This window comes from Trichosurus vulpecula, chromosome X (genome assembly GCF_011100635.1).
Source record: "Trichosurus vulpecula isolate mTriVul1 chromosome X, mTriVul1.pri, whole genome shotgun sequence".
In the NCBI taxonomy this organism is placed as follows: Eukaryota; Metazoa; Chordata; class Mammalia; order Diprotodontia; family Phalangeridae; genus Trichosurus; species Trichosurus vulpecula.
Genome location: NC_050582.1, coordinates 24,665,397 through 24,686,577, shown reverse-complemented (window position 1 = coordinate 24,686,577; position 21,181 = coordinate 24,665,397). Strand labels below are relative to the sequence as shown.

At 39.2% G+C, this 21,181-nt stretch overlaps 1 protein-coding gene across 1 annotated transcript in view; it reads left to right on the top strand.

The window, feature by feature from the left end:
- ATP7A (ATPase copper transporting alpha) overlaps nucleotides 1–21,181 on the top strand; it is a 63,487-nt gene that overhangs the window by 22,345 nt on the left and 19,961 nt on the right. Inside the window, exons 5-9 of the mRNA XM_036740328.1 lie at nucleotides 4,098–4,277; nucleotides 14,971–15,134; nucleotides 15,989–16,150; nucleotides 20,178–20,254; nucleotides 20,451–20,676. Coding sequence (XP_036596223.1) covers nucleotides 4,098–4,277; nucleotides 14,971–15,134; nucleotides 15,989–16,150; nucleotides 20,178–20,254; nucleotides 20,451–20,676 — 809 coding nt within the window. The remainder of the gene's footprint in view (nucleotides 1–4,097; nucleotides 4,278–14,970; nucleotides 15,135–15,988; nucleotides 16,151–20,177; nucleotides 20,255–20,450; nucleotides 20,677–21,181) is intronic.

Sequence of the window (21,181 nt, the reverse complement as noted above, 5' to 3'; positions counted from 1 at the left end):
TTGACTGTTGAAGAGCTGAATGGCAGGAGGCAACCTGTTCTTGGTGTTAACTCCACTCACTTTAATATAGAGGATTTCAGAACACTTCGTCTCTGACACATATTTATTCCTGTCTTAGTAAAATCACATGGAAAGACTAGAAGGTTTAGTACCTCTAATTCTGGAAATCTCGCCAGATCAAAGGGATTTCACAGCAGTTACAAAGGAAAATTATCAAAAGGAAGCGTAGTATGATGGAAACAGCCCGGAATCCTAAGTTCTAGGGCTAACTGCCCTGAATTAGCTCTGTGACCTTAGACAAGTTGCTTCCCAGTGCCTTCTTTTCCTTATCTGTGTCATGAAGAGATTAGGCCAGAAGAGGTTTCAAGTTTCCTTCCATCAATTCAGCAAACACTAACTAGTTACTGATGTGGGAATGTTGACTCTGACACTTGTTAAGATGACGATCCTAAGAGAAGGACCCGGCTTTTCAGATAGAACTGAATTCTGTTTCATCCATCATTGTTATTCTGCCATTTTCTGATTCTGCTGATGTATTGACATAGTGCCTGGCTGTGTGGGCAGTAACTTCAACAGATGAAGCAGTTTAATGAAACAAACCTTTATTAATCTCTCCAGCAGCTTTATCAGTGATTATTTAGTTTGAAGAAACACACTGAAAGTTCTTTTGGCAATTTTTTGAATCTCTTCAGTTTAGTAGCTACCTACTCTACTTCTTGTTGTCCGCATTTGCCATTTCATCTCCTGCCTACATGCTCACGGTGTACTTCCTCTTCCTCCCTGCCTCATAGATTCCATAGCTTCCTTCAAGGCCTAACTCCCATACTACCTAGCTCCTCCAGGAATTCTGTCATGATCCCCCTGTTCAATGTGTTTTGGTCCTTGTTGGTGAATCCTATGGACACTTCTTGGAATTGTACTCTTAAATAATTGAAGGAAATGCTAAATTTCAGTTGGAGGTTAGTGAAACTAAGGATGTAAATTTTCCCCATCCAAGTTCTCAGCCCTAAAAGTCGAGAACTCTCACACATTAGCACTCTCACCCTTATTTTCTTACTTCACTTCTCTGTACATACTGAACCCCCAATACAGTGAGACTCCTTGTGGCTATGGCCCAGCACAGTCTTGCACTTAGTAGGAGATTAGTAAATGTTTGTTGAATTGAATGCTGATACAGCCTATAGGAAAGAAAGCTCATGAAAAGAAACTGGTTTATTTGACTCCCTTGTTCTGACCCTCTGAAGCCCTTAGGCCCATCTTTGGTTAGGTGGAGGCTTCTCTTGTTCTGCTTGACTAGTCATTTGCCTGGAAAACAGCCAAATATTGGCTGGTTTATGGGCCTGCATTTGGAAGTCATGCTGCCTAGTTAAACTTCTATAATTTAAGATTCTTTTACACTTAAAAGGTGTCAAAATTGCAGAAGAATAAATAGGTTAAGGGTTAAGTTTTCTCTCTGACTTGAAATAACCCAATTAATCTGAAAGAAAACTTTAAGTGAATGCCATTATTAACTGATTATTTGCATGAGCTGGGTTTCTGAGTAATTATTGGTAATTTTGAAGAAAGGAGGGATCTTTAAAGCAAGATTAAGCTAGGAAATAAACTAGGTTTACCCATTGTCTGGGGTAAACTATTGCCTTAGAAAATGAGATACCTTTTGGAATTTTTCCCCTGGCAACTCTGGTATTTCTTGGTACTCTTCCCGGGTATTAAATACCAGCGTAGGGCCAACACTTCAGATTGTTTTCCCATGACCAGGAAAGTAGCTAAGACGCTGGCAGAATCTAGTTCCCTATACTTGGGGGAATGACTCGAGCTTTTGCCAAAATTTGAACAAAATGAAGTCCCTTGAACACAAGCTCTGCTACAGAAGAAAGGCAGGCGGGCCCCGCCCCCAACCAGTTGTCCATGGTGGGAAAAGACCACATAAGGCCATTAGTGATCAATGCTATTCAGCCTCTTGGTTTTCTTCACATATATCAGCCCACTGCACGTGAAAGGCTAGGCTATGCTCAATCCTCACCGTCATAGGTGGTGGTTAATTCTAGAAGGAAGATTCAGAGCAAGGGAGGAACATTGGATGGGGATTTCCTGACACTGCAAGGGAGAGTGGAGGCTTCCCTCTGTTTCCAGGAGGTGAAAGGTGGAAGCAAAAATTCCCTGCATTTTACCTTACAGTAGGGCATTAATTAGCATTGATCTGCAGAGAATTCTTCCCGTGTCCTCTGCTCTGATGTCTGCTGCTGCTTAATGAATATTTCTTGTGTTTCATTAGTGGCATAAATGCTTTGTCATGCTATCCGCCCAAAGGCATTGCCTAATTTTTTACGATTGAATAGAGTTAAAAGCTTGGGCTTACCAGTTATTTTTTGGCCTTCAGGAGGTAGGTTTATTTTTGCCTATTAGAGCTAATTAGGAAAAAAAAATTGCTCTTTTTGACCAATGTGGTCTTCTTGGTTAGATTCAGATGAAGAATTAGATAGGAATTCCAAATCTAGTTTGACCTTTACCCCAACTCACTGTTAGGGTGATCAATGGACCTTATGTTACCTCGTGAAAATGAGGGTAACATTTTCAGCTGCTTGTTTTATAATAGCTTCACTTGTGTAAATTAGGCTGCATATGTAAGGGGGTTTTTGTTGAATGGGGTAGTCATCATGAAGAGTCTTCTCACTCTCAACTCTAAGCTTGTTTTAGCCTCATAGAAGATGGAATTATCTCATACTTCAGTGTAGCATAGATTTAGAGCTGGAGAGGACCTTTAAAAAATCAGTTAGTCTCTTTTTTACTGAGGTAAACAGAGGTCCAGAGAGGATAAGTCCAAGATTGTGCAGGTTGGAAATAAGTAGCAGAGCTGGGATTTGAACCCATTTTAAGGTCCTGCAGATCCTTGCCACTTAGTCTTGTCTTTGCTGTTTCAAAGTTAGTTCATACAACTAAGTTATCAAGAGGATCCATTAAAAGCATTTATGAAATAATTTCCACCTTTTCTCTACCTTCTTTTTATTTAGTTACTGGTACAATCTTTTTTAAATTTTCTTCTGTAAACTTGATCTCTTTTTGTGTGCTTAAAAGCCCCTTATGGGCCAGAAGAGTGCTTTTCCATTGTGATTTTGATATCCCAAGAGGGATATCAATTATTTGCTTGAGGGGAGAAGCATGTTCTGACTTGGGCAGAGTAGAGCAGAACTCCTACTTCTTAGCTTCTCTTAGTAAACATTTATTAACAAGAAGGGACTTTTACCCAAATCCCTCCTTACAAAAAGTATCAGGTAACTAGAGAAGGATGGATGAGACTAATGCCTTTATTATCTGAAACAATCACATCTACTTCTGGAGGGGTATCATAAGTATGGTATATGGTATATGACCATTAAAAGTAATTTTGAAAAGTTCCCCTTATCTGGCTAGCCCCACTTAATTTATCTAGCACCTACTCATAGAAGGCTTGCAGTGGTTAGAAGATCTTGATATTAACCAAATCTGTGCCCTTTTGATTCAATTGAGATTCCACTTCCATAGGGCTGGGTAATAAGGAAATAGGGAGTCAGAGTGGTGGAAAGATACCAAACTGCCCAGCAGTCACTTAATGATTCTCATGGCTGCCTTACTGGTACTTATTAAGTACTTGGAGGTATTCCAGGGATATTTGCATAGCCAAATAACCCGGAAGCATCTCTGCAGGTGTGGTTCCAACCTTTTGTACTATGAGCACCCTTTTTCTACCATCCAACAATCTGTTGATTCCTCACACAGTAGCTGTACTTTTAAAATACACAATGACAAGAAGTACTTATCTAGGACTCCTTTAAATGGATTTGTAGTATATTAATCACAATAGCATCTATGCATATTTGGAAAACTCCACACATGGAAGGTGTTTTGTCCATAGAAGGTATATTATTAATGAAACAGAGCCCTTGCGATAACTCCATGGCCCCCCAGTGATCAGTGGCCCATAGGTTGGCAACCACTGGTATAGACTATAAACCTTTTGGTGTAACACTGCAAATAAGCAAACCCTATAAATACCCTGCCCCCAAGAATGGAACTTTTATTGTTTATAACACAGTCTTTATTGGAAATGTTGCTTTTAGATTCAGATAATGAAACATGCAGCAAACCAATGATGCCAACTCACAATAAAGAAGAGCCAAAACCTCTGGTCCATGATAAGGAGGAGGCAAAGACTCCAGCCAAATGTTACATTCAGGTCACTGGCATGACTTGTGCTTCATGTGTAGCAAACATCGAAAGAAACCTACGCCGAGAAGAAGGTGAGGAACTTAGGGAAGCTGACTTTGTTTTCTAACACTTGAGACCCTTTGTCCTTTGCATGGTACTAGGTGTCTTGATGCTATAGACTACCCTTGTGCATCTCTCTTTTTTAAACCTTTTTAAGCATAAATGATTTCCAGAGCTCACTCTAGGCCTCTAAAAGACGTACTAAGAGGTTAGTCCCTTGACCACCAACTTTTTTGTTGCTGTCTTTGGTTACATAGAGAAAGTGTTCCATCTCTTTCACTTGAACAGTTTTACGCAGTCACAGGCAAGTCCCTTAGCGTCCTCAGTGTTTCGGGTAACTCTAAGACTCTAAGACAAAAGCTGACTTGTATCGGCTAAGAGGTTCCTTATCTGAGAATGCCCTACACTGTGAAGTTCTTGGTCTAGTCTTTATCCCAGATGCTCCAATTCCCTATTCTTCTTTAATAGTAATTAAAGCCCCTGGAAAAAGGATATAAAACCTGATCGTGTTGGTATTCAGTAAATATTTATTAATTTTCCAATGTGAAAAATATTTAAATAAAATAAAATGAGGATCTGTAGTTTTAACCTTATCTTTTAGTTTAAGTGTCTCAAGTTTGTCTAGAATCTCACTGTATCCTTCCTCTGTTTTCAATAAAAATATTTTAAGGTGATATAGTCATATAATAAAAATATGGTTTCAGGTTGCAAGGTCTTGTTAAATCCACATCAGACATTTCTTATTCAACATTTGCTCCACAGCAATCATTTAAATGCCTACTGTTTAGAAAGCAATGTGCTAGCTTCTGGAGTGAGAAATGGAATTTAAATGAAACATTATCTCTGCCCTCATGGAACATCAAGTCTTCTAGGGGGATGTGATACAAATAGAGCTGTAACTAGAGCTCATGATGCTATAGGCTTAATACACTAGAGAGATGCAAACCGGAACATTCTGTGAGTTCTGGGGAGAAAAGTCATAGAAGAGAAGAGTTCAAAGCAACCTCGGGGTCCATCTAGCCCAACCCTTCCAGGCCAGCCCATTTTATTTTTGGATAGCTCTAATAATTGTTAGAATGTTTTTCTGCTCCATCTGGCCAGCTGACATCTTGCCTGTCTACAGAGCTTCTACCCATTGCTTCTGGTTCCGCCCAGTGGGGTCAAGCAGTCCAAGTCTCATTTCTGCACCACAGGACAGCCTTTTGGACACTTGAACATAGCTTTCTAAATCTTCTCTTCTCCAGGCTAAACATCACCAGTCCAACTGATCCTCTTATAAACATGCTCTTCATCCCTATTAGGTTCTTGCTGCCCTCTTCTGGACACATTCTAGCTTATCACTCTTTCCTAAAATGTGGTCCCCAGAGCTGCACATGGAACTCCCAACATGTTCTACTACTTCTCAGGATCTGTCAGTCAGTAAACCTTTATTAAGCACCTACTCTGTGTGTGTGTGTGTGTGTGTGCGCGCGCGCGCCTACCGTGTTAAGCAATGGGGATACAAAAAGAGGCAAAAGATAACCCCTGCCCTCAAAGAGTCTACAATCTAATGGGGGAGACAGTAACCAAAGAACTATGTACACACAAGCTATATATAGGATAAATGGGAAATAATAAAGATATAGCTAGAATTATACATATATATATATGTGTGTGTGTGTGTGTGTATGTGTGTATGTATAAATAAGTAGAATTAAGAGGAATTAGGAAAAGGTTTCTTTAGACGATGGGATTTTAGTTGAGACCAGGGAAGCCCAAAGGTGGAGATAAGGAGGGAAGCATCCCAGGCGTGGGGGACAGCCAGAGAAAATGCCCAGAGATGGAGCATCTTGTTCATGGAACAGCCAGGAGACCAGTGTCACTGGATTGAAGAATACATAGATGGAAATAAGGTGTAAGAAGACTGGAAAGATAGGAGGGGGCTAAGTTATAAAGCGCTTTAAAGGCCAAACAGAGCAATTTATATTTGATCCTGGAGGTGATAGGGAGCCACTGGACTTTATTGAATATGGAGGGGGTGTGTGACCTTGTTGGACCAGAGTGGGGAGAGACTTAAGGCAAGCAGATCCCCCAGAAGGCTACTGAAGTAGTCTAGTTGTAAAGTGATGGATTCTGGATGCTGTAGCCTAGGGCAGCACCAACTTTTTGGCTGCCATATCTCTGTTGACTCATTGACTCACTGAGTTTTCACATCATTAAAATCCCCAAGTCTTTTCCACAGTCCCCCATGTGGCCCTCAACCAGAGAAAACTTTATAGAGAATGTGGCTTTTGAGTTGTTTCAACCTAACTCAGATTTTTTAGCCAGTATAATTTGTTTTCATATTTGTCATAAATTTTCACACAGAATAAAAATAATTTAGCTTATTGGAAAATCCTCGGCTGATGAGATCAAGGTTACAGGTCTGTTTTCTCTTCTATACCTGTTTATGTTAATTGCAAGAACACAGTATTAGTTACAAGGAGCCAAGTAAGTGTGGCTAGGTGATTGGAAGCCCATCCCCACTATTGAGGAAAAAACCTTCAGTATCTGTATCCTGTTAATGGGAAATATTAAACCATCTTGTATGTGAAGAAAGACACCTTATCATTGTGACAGTTTATGACCATACTGTCTCTAATGCAATAATTGTCAATACCGTTTAACCAAGTGTTACTCTGTATGTGTGCTTCATTAATTTAGTGAAACTTCATTATTTCAGCCTCTTGTAATTCCAATGTGGACACGTGTTGGGCCAAATGTTCTTTTACTCTGTCTCTGATTAAAATCAATCAATTAATTAAAAAACATTTATTAAACCCTTACTGTGTGCCTAGAACTGTCCTAAGTGCTGGGGGTACAAAGAAAGGCAAACAAAAACAAAAAACCCACAGTCCCTGCCTATTCCCCTATTTAATGGGGGATATGGTATTAAATAACTAGGCACATATAAGATATATAGATATATTCATATATATTCATATATTCACTTATTACCATAGCCGGGGTCATAGTATGAATACTGAAAAGTGATCAAGTAGCACTTATCCTAATTAATCTGAATATGTCACCTAAATATAGACCACACTCATAAAATGAGAACTCTTTATGCATATATGTAGGTGTGAATGTATATATTCATGCACTAAAAGATGATTACACAAAATTACCATGTTAAAAATATATTTACTGTGAATGTTGGGTGGTTTAAGAGGAGATCGAAGGAGTCTTCAAAGGTTCTGGAGCTGCTCCAGTGAGCACGTTAAATCCCCAGAGCTGAGGTCCACGGCATGAGTTATGTCAGTGGCTAGGAAGTTCTGGCAGTAAATTCACAGCCTTCAAAGTCCAGTTGGAACCAACTTCAAATTCCATCTTAGTCTCTTGTCTCTTACCTTGGGAGACTAGGAACATGGCTGATAGAAGCCAGTTAGTTGGCTTTTATCAGTTGGCCACACCAGGTTTTATACCAGCCAGATTTAGAAAGACTGTATACTGTACTGTTTTGAAATAACCTATGATTCAGGACAGGCAAAATGGTATTAATGGGTGGAGTCAGGAAGATGTGGGTTCACATCCTACCTTCATTGGCTTACTAACTCTGTGTCCCTGAGCAAGTTACTTAACTTCTCAGTGGCCCCAGGGAACTCCTCAACAAAATTAGAAATTATAGTTGAGTTACCAGTCTTCATTGATGGAGAGAGTTTCCACTCCAGGAAATCCATTTACTGATGAAAATCACAGATCTGGACTCATGATTCAGACTTTTCACAGCCTGACCTTTCCCGAGAATATTCTAAATTAGTAAAGTTTCACTCTATTAAATAAGAAATATATAGCCAATATTTATATTGTTGACCAATTCCCTTCCCAAATATATTGTTATATTGGGTTTATCAAACACTAGTCTGAAAGTTTTGGGTTCTAATTTTGAATTATCTATTCTATTCTATTGACCTATTAAGACCAGTTTTAACTGGATCTGTCTATAAATCTCATTTTTTCATTTGAAATGCCATGCACATAGCAGGTACTTAATATAAATACTTCATGTAAAAGATGATTTTTTTGCCCCATTCTTCTAAACCTAACTCCCCATAGAAGCTGTTCCCAGTCTCTTCTTAATGTATATACACCACTATCTCTCCACTCTTCAACATAGGACCTTGCCTCATACTTCACTCAAAAAATTGAGGCCATCCATTGTGCTCTCTTCCTCTTTTCCCCAACTTTACACTTCAGATCACTTTAGCATTGTCCTTTATCCTCTCCTCTTTTGTTCCTCTTTGCCAGGGCCAACTCTTGGTCCTAGTCCCTCTCATAATCTCTGGCAGCTTGCCCCATCAATCATCCCTTATCTTTCCTGACTTTTCAACTTCCCTTTACCCACTGCTTTCTTCTCAATGTCCTTCAGATGTACCCATACCAAAAACCTTCACTTGACCCTAGCATTCATTCAAGCTGTCATCCAATCTCTCTCTTCCTTTTCACAGGTGAACTTCTAGAAGCTTTCTATATAGTACTTTTTTAAAAAATTTATTTAATGTATTTAGTTTTCAGCATTGATTTTCACAAGATTTGAATTCCAAATTTTCTCCCCATTTCTACCCTCCCGCCCACTCCAAGATGGCGTATATTCTGGTTGCCCCCTTTCCCAGTGAGCCCTCCCTTCTGTCACCCCACTCCCCTCAAGTCCCCTTTTCCCTTCCTTTCTTGTAGGGCAAGATAAATTTCTACACCCCATTGCCTGTGTATCTTATTTCCTAGTTGCATGCAAAAACTTTTTTTTGTTTTTGAACATCTGTTTTTAAAACTTTGAGTTCCACATTCTCTCCCTTCTTCCCTCCCCACCCACCCTCCCTAAGAAGGCAAGCAATTCAACATAGGCCACATGTGTATCATTATGTAAAACCCTTACACAATACTCATGTAGTGAAAGACTAACTATATATTGCTCCTTCCTAACCTATCCCCCTTTATTGAATTTTCTCCCTTGACACCCTGTCCCTTTTCAAAAGGGTTTGTTTTTGATTACCTCCTCCCCCTATCTGCCCTCCCTTCTATCATCCCCCCTTTTTTATCTTCCTCCTTCTTTCTTGTGGGGTAAGATACCCAATTGAGTGTGTATGGTATTCTCTCCTCAGGTCAATTCTGATGAGAGCAAGCTTCACTCATTCCCCCTCACCTGCCCCCTCTTCCCTTCCTACAGAACTGCTTTTTCTTGCCACTTTTATGCGAGATAATTTATCCTATTCTATCTCTCCCTTTCTCCCTCTCTCAGTATATTCCTCTCTCATCCCTTAATTTGATTTTTTTTTAGATATCATCCCTTCATATTCAACTCACCCTGTGCCCTCTGTCTATATATATACACACATACACATACACATATATATATGCACATATATATGTACATACACATAATACACACACACACATACACACATATATATATATGCATATATATACATATATATGCATATTCCCTTCAGCTACCCTAATACTGAGGTCTCATGAATCATACACATCATCTTTCCATGTAGGAATGTAAACAAAATAGTTCAATTTTAGTAAGTTCCTTGGGATTTCTCTTTCTTGTTTACCTTTTCATGCTTCTCTTGATTCTTGTGTTTGAAAGTCAAATTTTCTGTTTAGCTCTGTTCTTTTCACTGAGAAAGCTTGAAAGTCCTCTGTTTTGTTGAAAGTCCATATTTTGCCTTGGAGCATGATACTCAGCTTTGCTGGGTAGGTGATTCTTGGTTTTAATCCTGACTCTGTTGACCTCCAGAATATCATATTCCAAGCCCTTCAGTCCCTTAAGGTAGAAGCTGCTAGATCCTGTGTTATTCTGATTGTGTTTCCACAATACTCAAATTGTTTCTTTCTGGCTGCTTCCAGTATTTTCTCCTTGATCTGGGAGTTCTGGAATTTGGCAACAATATTCCTAGGAGTTTTCTTTTTGAGGAGGCGATCCGTGGATTCTTTCAATTTCTATTTGACCCTCTGGCTCTAGAATGTCAGGGCAGTTCTCCTTGATAATTTCTTGAAAGATGATATCTAGGCTCTTTTTTTGATCATGGCTTTTAGGTAGTCCAGTAATTTTTAAATTATCTCTCCTGGATCTATTTTCCAGGTCAGTGGTTTTTCCAATGAGATATATCACATTGTCTTCCACTTTTTCATTCCTTTGGTTCTGTTTCATAATGTCTTGATTTCTCATCAAGTCACTAGCTTCCACTTGCTCCAATATAATTTTTAAGGTAGTATTTTCTTCAGTGGTCTTTTGGACCTCCTTTTCCATTTGGCTAATTCTGCCTTTCAAGATATTCTTCTCCTCATTGGCCTTTTGGAGCTCTTTTGCCATTTGAGTTAGTCTATTTTTTAAGTTGTTGTTTTCTTCAGTATTTTTTTTGGTTCTCCTATAGCATGTTTTTCATGGTTTTCTCGCATCATTCTCATTTCTCTCCCCAATTTTTCCTCTACTTCTCTAACTTGCTTTTCCAAATCCTTTTTGAGCTCTTCCATGGCCTGAGACCAGTTCATGTTTTTCTTGGAGGCTTTTGATGTAGGCTCTTTGACTTTGTTGACTTCTTCTGTCTGTATGTTTTGGTCTTTTTTGTCACCAAAGAAAGATTCCAAAGTCTGAGATTGAATCTGAGTCCATTTTCGCTGCCTGGCCATGTTCCCAGCCAACTTACTTGACTCTTGAGTTTTTCAGCAGGGTATGACTGCTTGAAGAGTAGAGAGTTCTTTGTTCCAAGCTTTAGGGGATGCGCTGTTGTTTTCAGAGCTATTTCTATACAGCCAGCTCTGCCACACCAGCACTCCTCCTTCCCCAAGAACCACCAACCTGGATCTGACGAAAATCTTCAGCAGGCTCTGCACTCCTGCTCTGATCCACCACTTAATTCCTCCCACCAGGTGGGCCTGGGGCTGGAAGCAACTGCAGCTGTAGTTCTGTAGCTGCACCACCTCCGCTGCCCCTGGGGCAGTGGCTGAACCGGGAACTCCTTCCACTCTGTCCCCCACAGCTTTTCCCACTAACCTTCTCTGTTGTCTTTGGTGTTTGGGGGTTGAGAAGTCTGGTAACTGCCACAGCTCACTGATTCAGGGCGCTAGGGCTTGTTCTGCCCGGCTCCTGGTCTGGTTGGTCCTGCCGCCACCCACACTGAGCTCCGCTCCCAGCTCCGTGTGTGATAAACCTCACCCAGCAACCATCCAGGTGTCCTGGGCTGGAGCTCTGCCTCCCTCTGCTATTTTGTGGGTTCTGCAGTTCTAAAATTTGTTCAGAGCCATTTTTTATAGGTTTTTGGAGGGACCTGGTAGGGAGCTCACGCAAGTCCCTGCTTTCCAGCCGCCATCTTGGCTCCGCCCCTCTAACTCTCCTAGAAGCTTTCTACACTCACTACTTATACTTTTTTACCTTTCACTTCCTTTGCCTTGTAATTCCTTGTAATTAGGCTTCTGTGTCACCAGGAAACTACTTTTCCCAAGGTCACCAAATGATCTCTTTATTGCTAAATCCAGTGCATTTTTTCAGTCCTTTTCCTTCTTGACTTAATTCTCTTCATTGCTGGACAGCACCCTCTTCCTTTGGAAACCCTCCTCTCTTTGTTTTGGTGACCTTATTTTGTTGATTCTACTTCTCCATGTCTAACCCATCCTCTTGGTCTCATTGCAGGATTTTCATCCATGTCTGCTTCCCTGTAGTAGTACCCCAGGGATCCGTCCTGGGCTCTTTTCTTTCTTTCCTTTTTATTCTATCTCTCTCTCTCTCCTCCTCCCTCCTTTCCTCTCTCCCTCTCCCTTGCTCTCTCCCTGCTAGTGATCTCTTCAGCTCCTACCTATTCAACTATTATATCTGCAAATGGATCCCAGATCTATGTATAAAACTCTCATATTTTTCTGCTTAACATCTCCACCTGGATGTCCCATTAAGTATTCTTATGTTACAATTTGTTTAGCTATTTCCAAATCAGTTGATACCTACTTTGTTTCCATTTCTTTGCTATGGCAAAAAAAAGAAAAAGTGCTGCTGTGAATACTTGTATATATTGGGCCTTTCTTTCCCTCTTTGATGTCTGTAGTTGAATTGAACTTTGAAACAATATCCTCTGGTCATGAAGGAGTATGAGGCTCTCCTCCCCATCCCTGAGAGGTCCCCATCTGCTGGTCCTATCTGCCTTTTATAGTTTTATCTTTCACTCCCTATTTTCACTTCTTAGTACTGTGGGCTGGGAAACCAGATTGAGCAAGTTATTTCACCCCACCAGGCCTCATTTCCTCTTCTGTAAGGGGTTGGCTTAGATGACCTTGAAGCTCGTTTCTAGCTCTAAATCTAAGATCCAGTGATTTCACACTCAGTATTTCCAAAACAAAATTCCTCTTTCACTGTAAACCTTTAACTCTCATCTCCTAACTTCCCTATCTTTGTCAAGGATATCACCTTTCTTCCATTGCCAATGATCCTGGGGGGTCATTGTTGACTTTTCACTCACTATATCTAATCAGTTGTCAAGTCTTGTTATTTCCACTTCCTCAAAATCTCTCACACCCATACCCTTCTCACGGCTCAAACCACAACCACCCTAGTCCAGACTCTCACCACCTCTCACCTGCATTGTTATAGTGGATTAATTGGGTTCTCTCTCCAGTCTCTCCTGTCTACAATTGCTTTTCCACAAGTTGCCAAATTGCTATCACTTATGCTTGGGCCTGACCATGCCACTCCCCTGCTCCAGAAACATCAGTGCTTCCCTGTGGAATTTAGGAGGAGATATAAACTCTTTATTTGGCACTTAAAACTCTTCACAGTCTGGCTCCAGCCTATCTTTCCAGGCTAATTATACATTAAGCATCCTCATGAACTCTACACTCTAGACAAACTGGCCTACAAGTATACATAGTTAAGCAAAACAAATTCCCACATTGGGCATATCTAAAAATATGTGTTATTCTACATCCTGAGTCCCTCACCTCTCTGTCAGGAGATATATATTTCATCATCTAGAATCAAGATTGGTCATTCACTGATCAGAGTTCTTAGTTTTTCGAAGTTGTTTTCCTTTACAGTGTTGTTGTCATTGTGCAAATTGTTATCTTGGTTCTGCTTACTTCACTCTGGATCACTTCATACAAGTCTACCCAGATTTCTCCAAAACTGTCACTTTCATAATTTTTTATGATGCAATAACATTTCATTTTATTGATTGTTATTGACAAATGATGTCAGCATTGGGGGTACAAAGACAACGAATAAACAACAAAGGCCTATTTTTACTCATTTGTGAACTTGTTGTTCCCTCTAGTAGATGATAAGCTTCTTAGGGGTAGGGACTCTTGTTTGGTTTTTGTCTTTGTATCCCCCAGTGCCAACACATAGTATTTAATAAATGTTTATTGATTGATTAGAAAGATGAGACAACATTTATAGAAGATTCATATCTAAGTATATGGTAGTTGTTTTGCTAATGAATTCTTCCATTACTAATCTGTATATCCAGGAATTTGAAGTATGGGATACCTTTTAGATAATCTAACATACTAAGACTCATGTGAACTGATGCAGAGTGAAGTGAGCAGAACCAGGAGAACACTGAACACAATAACAGCAATATTATACAATGATCAACTGTGAATGACTTAGCTGTTCTTAGCAATACACTGATCTAAGACAATCCCAAAGGACTTATGATGAAAAATGCCATCCACCTCCAGAGAAAGAATTGATGGAGTCTGAATGCCAATTGTGGCATACTTTTTTTTTTTTGGAGTGGGGAAGGCAGGGCAATTGGGGTTAAGTGATTTGCCCAAGGTCACACAGATAGTAAGTGTGGCAAGTGTATGAGGCTGGATTTGAACTCGGGTCCTCCTGACTCCAGGGCTGGTGCTCTTCTCACTGCGCCACCTAGCTGCCTCTGTGGCATACTTTTTAAACTTTATTTTTCTTGGTTTTGTTTTGGTCTGTGTTTTCTTTTGCAACATGGCTAATATGGAAATATGTTTTGCATATACATAGCCTATCAAATTGCTTGCCTTCTCAAGTTGGGGAAGGGAGGAAGAAAAAATTTGGAACTCAAAATTTTGAGAAATGAATGTTAAAAAAGTTTTTTACGTGTAATTGAGAAAAATAAAATAATCTAACATACTGGAAGATTATAGAATAGTAGAAGAAAAATAGTTTTATTTAATAATATTGCAATGTGTACATTGGTCCTTTCTTGACTTTTTTGCTAGAGTCACCTTTAGCACTTGCATTCAACAAATCCAATTGAGCACATGTGACTAAGCACTTAACTGTATACAGACCAAGCCCTATGCTATCCACTGGTTGAAATAACAAAGTTTAGATAAGACCTGGGCTCTGACTTTGTGGGGCTTAGTCATGTTGGGGAAAAAAAGGCAACACATGCAAAGCAATCATTTTGAGACCATGTCTGATGGAGCACTGCCTCAATGAGTCATCCATTTTTCTTGAAGAAAAAGCTTTTTATCAAGTGCTGATTTCTTCCTGCCACCTTTGGTTTCCCAAGATATGTAGGTTCCTTTTTACAGGGTACTGAACTCATTAACACCAGTCCCTCCAGCCAGTCTGTGTTCTGTGCTTAAAGGTTAATTTCTCTAGTTTAATTTTAGACATTTTTGCCATTGGCCTTAGTTTCAACTGAAAATTAAAAGATAATCACAAAACCCTTCCTTTCCCATAGGTATTATGTTGTCTGCATTGTTTTTTTTTATTAATGTTCTCAGGGATATATTCTGTGCTCGTGGCCCTGATGGCTGGCAAGGCAGAAGTAAGATACAATGCTGCTGTTGTGCAGCCCCCAATGATAGCAGAATTCATCAGGGAACTTGGATTTGGAGCTGTGGTCATGGAAAATGCTGATGAAGGGGATGGGGTTCTGGAACTTATTGTAAGTAAGACCTTCTTAAAAGCCTTCCATGGAGTACTTGGGGATGATTCAGAGTAGAACCGCAAAGATGGTCAGAGGGTTAGAAAATCAAACCTCGGAAGAAAGGCTAAAAGAATTGGGATAACTCACATAGGGCATGAAGATTTCATGACAGGCTTGTAAGTGATATAGGTGAAGGGTTATCCTACAAAGGATGGTGGCTGGGTCTATTGCCATCTCCAGGAAGAATCAGAATAAGAAGAAATTAGTTTAACTGTAACATGAAGGATTGAATTGGACATGGGGAAGAATGTCATGGCACAGTTCGTAGAGATAGGGTAGCTAGCATAGGTTGTGGAATCTGTCTTTGAAAAAGAGAAGAGATTCTCATATGTTGATGTTCTCTACTATACATGGGTCTTTTTTTGATGAATATGCGTTCTCTTTTCATTTCTTTATTTATGAGTAAAAATGCAGTTCTTTATTTTTACAACATATCGCAAGCTATTTTATGGAAGATATATTAAAGCAAGTAGACTGGTCCAGATGATTTCACTTTAAAAAAAACAACCCTAAAATCTAGATAAATAGCCTATTCCAATGTTACTACTCAGTACATGTTTCAGTAATCATCTCTGAACAGTACTAGAGGGAGCCTAGGTTACAGAGAATTACATACATGCACAATCACAGACATGCGTACGTACATATTTATATGAAAATATATTGCCACCTGCTGGTTGTATAAAATGTTGTCTTATGTATACCTGTGACTTTAATTAGCCATAATGCAATGTACAGCACAAAGTTATTTCTGAAAGAAACAAATGTTTTTATTTTTTTTAAATTTTTTTTCAAATGTTTTTATTTAACAGGTGAGAGGAATGACATGTGCTTCCTGTGTGCATAAAATAGAATCTACCCTTATGAAAACCAGAGGGATCTTCTACTGCTCTGTGGCTCTGGCCACCAACAAAGCGCATATCAAATATGATCCAGAGATTATCGGCCCTAGAGATATTATCAATACGATACAAGTAAGTACCAAGATTTTCCTTTTCTTCATTATTTCGTTATCGATCAGAGCTTTCTAACTGACTGTCTGATTTGCTCAGCTCAAGATTTCATACTTATGCTCTCTAGTATTGAATTGTAACCTGGAATAATTCTAGCCAAATTAACCAGTTCCCTGAAAATCCCCTAGAATCACTCTTTTCTGGCTCAGCAACAGAGACAGAAGTCTGGGGTGCTTTATGTGACCCTTCATATTTTTCCCAACAAGTTTTGTCTCGACTCAATCAGAAGGACTTTTGAGTAAGTCAGTTTTCCCCACTCTCAGAATCCTCTCAGCCTCCTGCTGATCCTCCTCATCAAAAAAAAAAGAGCAGGACAGAAAGATCTAAGTCATTTATCAGGTATAAAATACAGATCTCTCTGTAGTCATGGTTATCCTTGAAGTAGATGTGGAAAACTAAAAAAAATTGGTTGTGAAAGAAAACATGGACATCGCTTACCTGGGGTTTTTGTTTTTGGTTTTTTTTTTGTGAAAGTATATAACTATTATTTATGCATTGGAAAAAGGAACTGAAAGACCAAATACCTATCCATATAGTTGATTTCTCCTCTGTTCTCCAGCAATTTATTGTGTTCATCTCTAAATGAGGATATACGTAGTACACAGAAAAGCTCATTTAAACAAAACCATCCAAATGAGCCTCTTCCAATAACAAAAATATTGCCAAGCCCCAACTAATAATAGCTCATTTCTTTCTTTCTTTTTTAGGTTTTTAGAGATGTTTTTAGCTTTTGCTCCATAGTCATTTCTCAACATACTGAACCAAATCACTTAACTTGCCCTTGTAACAAAGATAAACAGTGAAGCAACACTGCTAGATCGATGGGCCAGTCTGACAGTGCATGTGACATTATGCTCCCATAGCCCCCCACCTCTTTACTGAGAGGGGGAAGTGTGTTTCATCATCTTTTTCTTTAGTGCTAGGGTTGGTTATTGCAATTAATCGAAGTTTGGCTGCTTTTTACTGTTGTTTTCATTAACATCTAGTAGTCATGACTACTAGATTTTGCTCTACTGGTTCTTTGTACCTTATTCTATTTCAGTTCAAAAAAGGAGCTAATCATGTTTTTCTGATTTCCTCATATTTGTTGTTTTTGATGGCTTTTTCCAGTTATATAACACGATTACATTCATGTCACAATTTGTTCAGCTGCTCCTCGATTGATAGCGAGCATTCGTATAGCTCTTTAAGGTTTGCATTTTGTCTCATTTTTCCTTACAACCACTCTGGAAGATAGGTACTATTGTTATCCCCATTTTCCAGTTGAGGAAACTGAGCAAACAGTGTTTTGATGACTTGCCCAAGGTCACACAGTAAATAGCTGAAGCTGAATTTGAACTCAGGTCTTCCCGTACAGTATACAATCCATTGCACCACCTAGCTGCCATTGATGGGCATCTCCATTGTTTCTAGTTTTTTCTTGCCACAACAAAATGCTGCTATGGGATATGTTGATATAGGTGGGACCTCTCTTTTTGTTTTTGACCTTGGCATATATGCCTTGTATTGGAAATAGTGGAGTAAAGGCTATGAACAGTTAAGTGACTTTTCTTAAATAATGCCAAATTGTTTTACTGAGGGGTTGGACCCATTACTTCACAGCTCCTAAAGAACTGTATAAGCAAGTCCATGTACCCATAGCCCCTCTAACAAAGACTATTTTCATCTTTTGTGAAGTGATACCTCAGAACTATTTAAATTTTTGTAACTTGTCTATTTCAAGTAGTATTCGATATAACAAACTCTCCATCATTGATTCTCAGCCTTTTTGAGTATGAGAACTCCTTTTTAACATAAAAAAATTTGGCAGATCCATACAGAGGAATGATTGACAAAAATAGATATAACAAAAAGCTGCTGTGAGTTTAGTAACAATTTGAAGTGAATTTGTATTTCACTGATTATGCCAGCATCCATATGTAAAAAATGGGAAAACACATGTGAGTAAAACCTGTAGTCTGTAGGAAGCATGTTTGCTATTCTCTGACAATTCTGCCTTCCTCTATTGAGTCATTGAATGAGAAAGAGCCCTTGTAATCCTCTCTTCCTTCCTCCAACCCTTCCCCCACTTCCTCCCCCCCCCACTTCCTGTTCTTGGACCACAGGTTGGTGGCTGTACTCTAGATCAGCCATAGAGACACTTCATTGACCCTTGTCACACTAGAACTTGATCTGGACTTATGACTTTTTATCTCATGGAATTTAACTTGAATATTTGTAGAACATGGTTATAGGGGAGTGGGGTTGGAGGGGGGCCAGTTTCCCATTCCTCCTTGCTGCCCCCTGCACACAAGAAGAAAGAAAAGCTCTGCTAATATTGGTGCCATGCTACTCCACAGAGGAGGCTTCTCTCCTCCACTTCCTAAGATTCTCTGGACTTCACTGTGAAAGACTTTCTGTTATTCATTGGACAGTACTTAGGATGGCAAATAGGTGCTTTCTTTAATTCTTCTTTTTTTCACCAAGTTTGTAATTCATATAAATAGTATCTAATCCAGGTGCTGGATCAGGAGAGATAATGGATGGCAAGGTCTTTGGCAGAAAACAGCAATACCAATAATTGGCATCTGTATGGTGCTTAAAGGTTTGCATGGTATCACAAACTCATGACAGCCTAGTGAGGTGATTGCCACAGGCATCATTACTTCCATTTTACAGTTAAGGAAACTTCACCTCAGAGAGGTGGTCACACAGCTAGTGTCAGGGTCAAGATAAGAACTCCCCCTGCCCCCCTCCATCTAAAGAAATGTTACCAGACTTTAGCCCCAACAATTGAATGTACTTTTTTTTCTGTCTGTCATTATGACTGTTGCTGTCATCTGATGAGACTTAGTTTTCTGGTTCCTTTTTTCCTCTTTCTTTTTCATTATGACAGAATTACTTTTGTAAATGATCTTTTCCTGAGACATTAGGAATAGTGACTGGTGCCCAAGAAACATTCATCCTGTAGGTTAGTGTACTACCAAACCCAAGTGTTAAATGACTCGGTGTTCCTTGTTTGTACTGAGGATACATGTCTATATCTGTGTATAACATGTGCACTGTCAGGAAACTGGTTAACTGAGAGCAGCATCAGCACATTAGATTATGGCTGTCTCTACCGTTCTATCAACCAGTGTTTTGGACTACTGTCCTCAGTCGGTCTTCAAAGCATAAGTATATAAGAACGTGCCAAAGTGACAAATTGTGCTTTTATGCTTCTTTCTAATTGTTTGGCTTGGCAGGAAGAGGGGAGATTTAACTACCTTTTGATGTATGGAGCACCATTAATAAATGAATGACTGTGCACAAACATAAAAACAAAGATCAAGAGTGAATGTGTTTGGGAAGGTATATGTCTATATGTGTATGTATAAATGTATATATCTATAGCTGTAGAGAAACATATCTGCACTTAATTGTAGCCTTGGGTGGGGAAGAACAAAGTAAAAAAGTACACAGCAGAGAACAAAAGACAGCTTACAAGGAAGCAAAGAAAAGATGGACAGCTTTCAACACAATGTATAATATTTACCATACAGGCTTTCTTGAAATGAAAATGTATTGTTACATATTTTGAATCCTCTCTTATATTCTGCTATGCACATGACATCCTTTTTTTTCCCTTTTTTACTTTCTATTTAAATTCCAGTTTATGATGCATTTTTTGTTTTTTTTCTCTTCTGTATTTGTATTCTGGTGTTTTGAGTATAAAATAAAATTAAGGGGCAGCTAGATGGCTCAGTGAATAGAGCACCAGCCCTGGAGTCAGGGAAAAAGAATAAATGAATGACCGTCCTTCAGTTGGATAAGCCAGTTGGATGGAGAACTAACAAATAAGAAGAGGTACAATGCCCTAATTTTGCTAAATGACTATTTGACATCATTTATTTCCTAATAGGGAAAATGCTTGTGCCTTTGAGAAAGATGAATATATTTTACACGATAGCCTGGCTAAAAATCTCCCTAGTGGCATATTTTAAAATAATTTTCTCTTGTCTCTCCTTAGAACTTAGGTTTTGAAGCATCTTTAGTCAAGAAGGATCGATCAGCAAGCCACCTTGACCACAAACGAGAAATCAAGCAGTGAGTAATTCCAAATGTCTCGTTCGTTACAATTTTGGACTTCTCATTAAAAGTTGGCAGCCATGCTTGAGTGTCAGAAGCCAATATTTTCCTGGGAGGGGTAGTCATAAGTTATTGTCTCTGTGTATTATATGTGATTTAGAATTGTTGACTACCTACAAAAGAGATTTTCCTTTTTTTTTTTTTTAATTTCAAGGTGGAAACGAGCCTTCCTGGTGAGTCTGGTTTTCTGTATTCCGGTGATGGGGCTGATGATTTATATGATGGTTATGGACCACCGCCTTGCTAGTATTCACCAGAATCGCAACCTGAGTGAGGAAGAAATGGCAAGCTATCACTCCTCAATGTTCCTGGAGCACCAGATCCTGCCAGGGCTGTCTGTCATGAATTTGCTGTCCTTTTTATTGTGCATACCTGTTCAGGCAAGTGAAGTGTCATGGCTGTTTTTGGGTGCAGTGGAAACAAAGTGTCTGATACAGAGTGCTTCTTTTCAAATGGAAGCAGGAAATTACCCCCAAATCCAATCTTTATACAGGACAAAAATAATTATATTGACCAGTTAAATCTAAATTGGATAATTCTTCTTTTAAAAGCTGAGCAGAATGGTCTTTCTTATCAAGGTAGGAAACAAGGCATGAGGAATTACTAGCTGTAGTATTTGAATCTGTCAGTACATATTATAAGTTATATGTGTTATTTCTGTCTAATCACTTAAGCAATAGATTTTGGAGGTCATTGTTTCCTGAGGCACTACCATTAGACCATTAGACAAACTAATCTTGAAATTTGAACTGAAAAGGGCAGCTGTACCTAAGGGGAGTTGCTTTTTTTTTTTTAAGTCTAGGTCTCTCACTTTATTGGAATTAAGGACACATTTCCTAGTTATGTCTGCTTAAGTCTACCATAAGGGGAAAAAAGAAAACAGCT